This window comes from Mytilus edulis, chromosome 1 (assembly GCF_963676685.1).
Source record: "Mytilus edulis chromosome 1, xbMytEdul2.2, whole genome shotgun sequence".
NCBI classification, from domain to species: Eukaryota; Metazoa; Mollusca; class Bivalvia; order Mytilida; family Mytilidae; genus Mytilus; species Mytilus edulis.
Window position 1 is genome coordinate 73,916,054 of NC_092344.1, and position 8,124 is coordinate 73,924,177.

Here is an 8,124-nt window from a genome sequence, read left to right on the forward strand (position 1 = left end):
CAACTTTAAACTTACTAATATAAATGTTACTTATGATATGATCTTTCTAATTCTAATGCCAAATTAGAGTTTGAACATAATGTCACGGTCCACTGAACATAGAAGATTAGAAGATATATATTGTGAGTGGAGCATCATGTAATATGAACCCATCCCTGATTTTATCTAAAGTTGGGTTTGAACCTTATTTGTATTTGGCTACTTAAAAGACTTGCATGTTAACAAACGATTGACAAGGTCAACAAAATTAATTTTAAATGCTAGAAGTTAGCCTTTTGAAATAACTAGTAATACCCAGGAAGCTGAGACATCAGAACAATCTAAATTGATACTATATTCTAAGGCTTGGATTTCCTACGGGTTTAACTGTACATTTGGATTCCCTTTTCCGCCAAAGAAACATGAACCTATCAAGTCTGTGAAACACATGCATAGATAACAGGTTTCATACCCGAGACAGGCACTTACATAATGTGACAGGGTATAACATGTTTGAGGAAGCATCCCCACATCATAATATGGGATAGTGGTGATACACCATATATAACATAAGGGACGACATCAAAAGTTCAATGTAGGATACCCCCCCCTACCCCCCTTCTTAACTTAATTTGGGAAAAATTGATTTACCTATATGGATATATGTAAAATCGATTTTAGATTCACAAAACTTGCAGCAATGCTGACCCCCACCCCCAAACTATTCGATTTAAGTTTTTTATCCTACATCGATCTTTTGATGTCGTCCCTAAGGACAATTTATAAAAATCAGTTGAAAAGGAAACTCATCAGATGGAAACAAAACACAGCAAAACGAATAAAAAACTAAATACACAACGTTAGAGTAATCCTAGCTACATAAACCAAATTTCAAAGCAACTTTTGAAAAAAAGTCATGTATCTAAGATTTAAATATCAAGCTGTACACAATATAAATATATATTTTCTTCACAGAGACGACAATCTTGTCATCGAAGAGATCAGTCAACACCTACACCCACACCAGAAATACATCGGGACGATTCATCGCTAGCTGAAGGTAGTTTTCTGGGTTGCGTTCAATATCGTAGCAGCTACATAATGCTGCGTAGTGCTACGTAGATATTTGTCTACTAATCGAGTAGCTAGCATATCTGCTATCATTATCTATGCTGCAGCTAGCAAGGTACACGTTAAACAGTCATATATCGTATACGTAGCCCTATGTAGCCGCTACTATATTAACGCAAACCTGCTTCAACGTATCTACTAGTATTTATATATCGAATTAGTATCGATGATTATTTATTAAGCTGTACATTGCTGTAGATAAGGTCTACACCTTTCAAAATCATTGTGAGCTTGAAGTAACTTCTAAAATGTTTTCAAATATTTTCAGTAACTTTATATTCAAATTATAGTCAAACCAATAGCTATCTATAAATCTTTAATAAAAGAATATAACTTAAACCTTGGATATACATGTATTACAGCCACTGACGGTGTTCTACCATGTTTTAAAGCATCCAACCAACTGTCCGGATATCATATTTGACAATCACTTGTTATCTTAAACAATGCAACTGTTCTCTCTATCTCTCTGATAAATTTCAAAGTCAAAATGACTTCATAAAATTCAGAGATGCGCAAATACGTCGGTAGTTAGTACATCTGTTAGACAGCCGATTGTTTATAATATTTTCTTAATTTAAGACGGAAAAAAACATTCACATCTTTGATGCAATCTCTCAAATAACTGGATCAAATAGAAAAAAACCAACATCTATTGTTCCTTTTCTAGTACCAACAGTTGCAATTGCTAGTTTTAGTACTTTTTTATAAAAAATAATATAAAACGAACAATATTTATAGTGTTACACAGCTCATATCAGAAATATTTTTTTTATAATTTATTTTGATTGTTAAAATTTGAGTTATCATTCTTTGAATTGAAAATTATCATTGATATTTTAGACCGGATAGACAGTAGTATCAGAGACCCTTTTGATTCAAGGCTTGAAAAAACGTCGAGTAACCTGGTAAGTAAAATGAATCGTATAATAAGAGCATTAAGGTGGAAAATGAATATATCTCATTTTTTTCATTAATTTTACTGGATGACATTTGTTTTGTAAATAGGCGAGCATGTATACTGAAAACACAAAATATCGTCGCAAATGTCTCTCAAATTTGCCTTAAACTCCCAATTTTAAGTGAAGTTTTTGATAACAAATATAAGAAATAAATTTCTGTTTCAATGATGTAACAAATTATGTGCTAAACTATCCAACCTTTCTGACAAAAAAGTTTTACCTATTGTACTCTCCAAGACAAAACAAACAACATATCACTTTTAAAGAATCAGATAAACACGAATCAACAACATAACAGTTTAACTTCACGTAATCTAGCTTTCTAATCAAATCGTGGATCCTTAAGTTGAACATTGTATAATTGTATTTCCATAGAAGTGTTATCATTTATCAGCACAAACTTCACATTTTGTCCATTAAATCAGAAAAGACAAGATAGGGCAGATATTTATAATGTCATACAAAAGCAGTGATAATGTATAATTTGGTGACAGAAAAATAGACGCAATTAAGATTTTATTCTAATCCATATCTACAAAACATCTTCTGAAAGTGTGTGGCATCTTGAAAATTTACAACAAATGCACTTTTCATATTGTATCAAAACTAATAGCTGTTTCTAGAAAAAAAATATGTATGTATGTTTTCAATGTTAATTACATGTAACGTAAGGGTACCCAAGATTTCCTAGAGACTAAACAATTTGTATTTTATGATTTGATACTATGCACGTCTTTCAACATAGGTAAATATATTTAGATATACACAAAACGTTCACAGTCTTTATCAACAGATGGACTGTTTACTGAAAAAGCAAAATGTACGAAAACGTCACCATGCGACGTCATCAAAACGTCATCTTTTTAAAATTAGCAAATACAATATATTATAAGTATCCATTTCGTACAATATGAAGAGTAAGCATGGCTTATATCCAATTGTTCAAAATATTTGAAAAAATTAAACAAAAGCTCGGTTATTAGACTTTTGACGATGTGAATTTAAGCATGGATGCAATTTGGGTACTCCTCATTACAGAATCATGGATAGTTTGGAGGTTGATTCAAACCCATTTTTTATGACTCAATATGGATTAAAAATAAAATTGGTGTACCTATACAATAAAGAAGGATAGGGCTACAAAATAAACCCAGTATGGACATTTTTTTCTTGATCTTAAAACAACGTAAGTGAAAAAACTGTCAAAATAGGTGCAAATTGGGTACCGTCACGTTATATGTAATCCTATTATGTCTTCGGGGCTGACGCCTCCTTCATATATGAATAAATTCATCATAGATACCAGGAATGAAACTATGTATAAAGTTTAATACAAGATGCATAGGAGTATTTTGAATTATGTTTTCGAGCTATCTAAATTATTTATATGGAACATCGTTTTCAGACTGATGACGAACGTAGACTATCATCGAGTAGGAAAAAGCATGTTACAATAGAGCCAAGGGTAAAAGTGTTAAATAGACATGACTGGAGTTTGTTTTCGCTTTTCTTGTTATATTTCACCTGTCCACCTAGATTGAAAGAATTATGTTGCACCTGGGAATCAGAGGTGAAGGTTGCATATGATGATTGTTTTAGTTTTGTTGTGATACTCTCGTTAATAATCGTTAATTGTAAAGTATGTGATGAGAACTTTTTTTGTATCAACCATTTGCATCATAAACCGGGTCATCACTACACGTGCTCTTGACAATTGACGGACTTTACTGTCGGTATTTCCAAATGCCGATAAATGTATGGTTTCTGTTCCTAGTATTTCTAAGTCTATTTTCAATGCCAACTCCTCGGTAACAAAAGCACGGTAGCGCTGTGCTCCTTCATCAAACAAAATTCCTGGTCACGGTACCATAATGTGTGGAAAAACTAAGTAAGTCGTATATGTACTTTGCGTTGTGTTTACTTTGCGTATAATATTTACAATGTAGAAGCCCTTACAAGGTGCAAGTAACGTCACAAACTGTGGACGTAAATACGGGAAACGTAACGTTATTACTTCGTACTATTCTCAACAAGTTTGGCTAGACTACCGGCACTGCTATTCCATTTTTCTGTAACATAATCGCATATTAATAAAGGTTCTGACTTACCATTTGTTGGACTGGCAATAATGCAAAACATTGTATAATCTTTATAAAGATTATATAACAAACATTTCGAAATTATATTTAAGATTTTACTACGTATCGACTTTCCTTCTTTTTTATTGGCATTTATTGATTTTTCCTCATATTGATAAGGAACTTAAATGATCAAATAACTTTTTTAATAAATGGTCAAATGACGTTTTTAACTCCTTTTTGTAGCTAACTGAGGCCCGAAGGGCCCCATGTGAGCTTATGCCATCACTTGGCGTCCGTAGTCTGTCGTCGTCGTCAACTAGGGGTCAAATGCAGTTTTGGGCTTATATCTCAAAAACTACAGCTTTTAGAGCAAATCTGACATTGAATATATTTGTTTAATAGGTCAAGATCAGCCCTGAAATTTTCAGACGAATCGAACAACACATTGTTTGACTGCTGCCGTTTAATTGGTAGTTTTAAGGAAAATTTGCTGTTTTTTGTTATTATCTTGAATATTATTACAGATAGATATAAACTGTAAGCAGCAATAATGTTCAGCAAAGTAAGATCTACAAAAACATTAATATGACAAACATTGTCAATTGACTTCTTAAGGAGTTATTGCCCTTTAAAGACAATTTTACACAATTTGTTCATCAAGTTTGCTAACATTTTAAAATATTCTCGTCTGAAATACAGGAGAGCGATTCAGGCTCTTGAGAGTCTCTTGCTTTTCTACGAGAGAATGTCTCATTTTGACCTACCAAATTGGACTTTTTACTGGGTTTGTAATAACATGAGCAACACGATGGGTGCCACATGTCGAGCAGGATCAGCTTACCCTTCCAGGACACCTGAGATCACCCCAGTTTTGTTGGGGTTCGTGTAGTTTAGTCTTAGTTTTCTAAGTTGTGTCTTGTGTACTATTATTTGTGTGATTGTCTTTTCCTTTGTTAGCCATGGCGCTGTCAGTTTATTTTCGATGGTATGAGTTTTACTGTCCCTCTTGTATCTTTCGTCACTCTTGAATTAGCAAGGTCGGTTATTCTGCATTTAACATTTTCCGGTACGCAAGGCACACGCATACAAATGCAATGAATAAAGAAATCTATAAACTGTTGTACGCAGACTATAGCTATGTATATCTACGTTGAGAAGAATACAATATTATAATTATAAATATCTATACACGAAAATGCACTTACACCTACATATGTTCATATTAAATTCAAGTGTTATCTAAGATTATTTATTGTGATGTTAATTTAATTGTTTCAGTAAGGTTTCAATCGCTTCTTTTTTTACCTGAACCAGGTCATAAAATTCGTTGTAATACGTAGATTTGTCTAAACCTCAGCATCAAGTTTTGATATGCATATTGACGGAATATCCTTAATCATATTTATAGCATACAAGGATTGACATAAAACGAAATGAAAGTTAAAGATTGAAATAAAAACATCAGATGCTAAACATTTTGCATTTCAAAATTTCTTAACATTACAGGATGATTTTGAACAAATACAGTTCATACCAGTTGAACATTTTTGGACTCAGTAAATATTACTATTGACATGACCCACATTCACACTTACAATACAAACCATGCATCATCCTATTTTAATTCATTATATTGTCCAAGAATTTCAAGAATCAGATATAGTAATTCAAAGAAACCACATCGTGGACAATGAATAGTTTGCTAACTGTTATTTTTCTTAAATGTAACAGGACTTCGGACACAAAGAAACAGAAGATGGTACAGTGATATGTAAAATAAAAACGTTGACAAAAGGGGATGTTTTTGTGAGTACATTTCATATTATACGGTTGTTGCCCTGAGAAATGGTGGATTTTTAAAATCGAACGTATTATCTCCCTTATGAAACTGGGTATTCAAAAATAGTATCGCTACAGGAGCAGCCCGAGTGTTCTAATGTTATACTTGATATCGAAAGGCTGGCAAGTGAATGTCGCCTGAATATGCAAAACTTTTAACAGAATAAAACATGACAATAAAGAAGAAACAACCCTTTAGGGCCAACTTCAAAAGAGGTAGTTGTAAATAACTTTCATATTCCTGACCTGATACTGGCATTGTTCAGTTTATTATATATTTTGTATATAGCTTGCCGTGCCTTTTACTTGTATGACAAATGTGCAAAAGTATGCAGCACACATTTTTGATAAAAATCTAACTATAATGATATATGTTATACCGTTTGACTTGATAATAACTAACCTCAGGGACTGACGGTCTACACACAATATTAATGATATGACAATATAACAATAATAAATGTATGAAAAATTTAAATTTACATTTTATGTCACAAAAATGTCAATGAATTAAGGCGACAATAGTTTAACGATATGTTCAAATTTCGTTCATTAAATCCGAAGAGACCTAAATTTAAAGAAAAAAATAACAAGCATCAATTGTGACTTTTCTCCATTTAAAACGCAATTACAAGAAATGATAGCTGTTGTGGTATATGATTGGTTTTGTTGCACTCTATGATATGTTTCAGTTCAAATACTCAATGGTTTAAGAAGGCCCATGTTTGAATATTTGAAGAACACTAAATAAAACCTGTTTGCTCTTCATAGGGTCTCGAGTATATTGTATTTGATGAGATGGACGAAAAAAATCAGCCTGGCTTCATACTGAAAAGTAATGGAAGCGAGTGTCTGATGATACATAAGAAAGTTTACAAAGATATCACAAAAAACGACTTTGACTTAAAAGAGAAACTTCGCAGTGTGGTAAGTATACAAGTTACCTTATGCCATGAACTTAAATATATATAGTTACTCTTAAAATAAATCGAAATTTCTACTGTACCTAGCTTTGTGCATATACATGGCAAAATACCCAATCATATTTATTGGTAATTGGTCTATCAACCCGGTACCCCAGAAGATTATAAACATTTGATTTGTTTGACCAGAATCAAGGACAAAGATGAAAATTAAATTATCACATCAAAACCTAATTTCTGTTTCATCTGACTTATTTCTGGTTTTGATTAGATCTCTTTACCATCCGGCCTATCTTTTATGATGATCATTTATTCATTTGACTACCGTGATCAGCAATAATTGTTTTGTTTTTGTTTTTTAAATGTCATTTAGATACTGTTACTTCCTCTGATTACACAAAAGAAAAATAAATCCTAAGATTTGTAAAATCTATATTTTTATCTGAAATAAATTATTGTGTGCTGTTTAATTTTGTCTTTAAAAAAGAGTCCTTTACTGTTACAATAGTGTTAGTAATGTTTGTAATATCTCTCTCTTTCTCTCAATATCAATTAAAGTTATTAAAGATATTTTGTATTCATATTTTTTTTCATAATTTATAGTATTTCGTGAATTGATGATATCTTCTTTGGGGTATTTTTATTACGAGTTAAACCATTTAATTCAACAACTTAAAATGGATAATTATATTTCTTTAAATTATTTACTTTTCTAGGTTTCACCTTTTCCAGAAGAAGATAATTTGAAGGAAAACCTTTTAATAAGAACCAATTGGGAGCTACATAAAGATATTTTACTTGACAACATAATGTCTGAAAAAGCTAGATTGAAACCACAAAAGCATGGACAAAAATTTGCGTCAATCAGATTGAAGTGATATAATATATATGTTTGCACTTAGTTAGAGTCAAAATCGTTGTTTGGTTGCTCAATTTGCAACCGTCAGTTAATCTTTGATATATATTAATATTAGGAAAATCGTCTCTTATCAATGATATAAAAGTTATCAAAGCTACCAGGATTATAATTTAGTACGCCAGACGCGCGTTTCGTCTACATAAGACTCATCAGTGACGCTCATATGAAAATATTTATCAAGCCAAACAAGTAAAAAATTGAAGAGCATTTAGGATCCAAAATTCCAAAAAGTTGTGCCAAATACGGCTAAGGTAATCTATGCCTGGGATAAGAAAATCCTTAGTGTTTCG

At 32.0% G+C, this 8,124-nt stretch overlaps 1 protein-coding gene across 2 annotated transcripts in view; it reads left to right on the forward strand.

Moving 5' to 3' along the window:
• Positions 1–7,904, forward strand: part of LOC139489778 (cyclic nucleotide-binding domain-containing protein 2-like) — a 28,366-nt gene extending 20,462 nt beyond the window's left edge. Inside the window, exons 14-19 of one of the 2 annotated variants that reach the window (XM_071276603.1) lie at positions 955–1,039; positions 1,954–2,018; positions 3,478–3,537; positions 5,885–5,959; positions 6,764–6,919; positions 7,632–7,904. In XM_071276603.1, the coding sequence (XP_071132704.1) occupies positions 955–1,039; positions 1,954–2,018; positions 3,478–3,537; positions 5,885–5,959; positions 6,764–6,919; positions 7,632–7,793 (603 nt within the window). In that variant the 3' untranslated portion in view covers positions 7,794–7,904. The remainder of the gene's footprint in view (positions 1–954; positions 1,040–1,953; positions 2,019–3,477; positions 3,538–5,884; positions 5,960–6,763; positions 6,920–7,631) is intronic. The other variant, XM_071276612.1, reaches the window with a different exon arrangement.
• Positions 7,905–8,124: the final 220 nt, after the last annotated feature.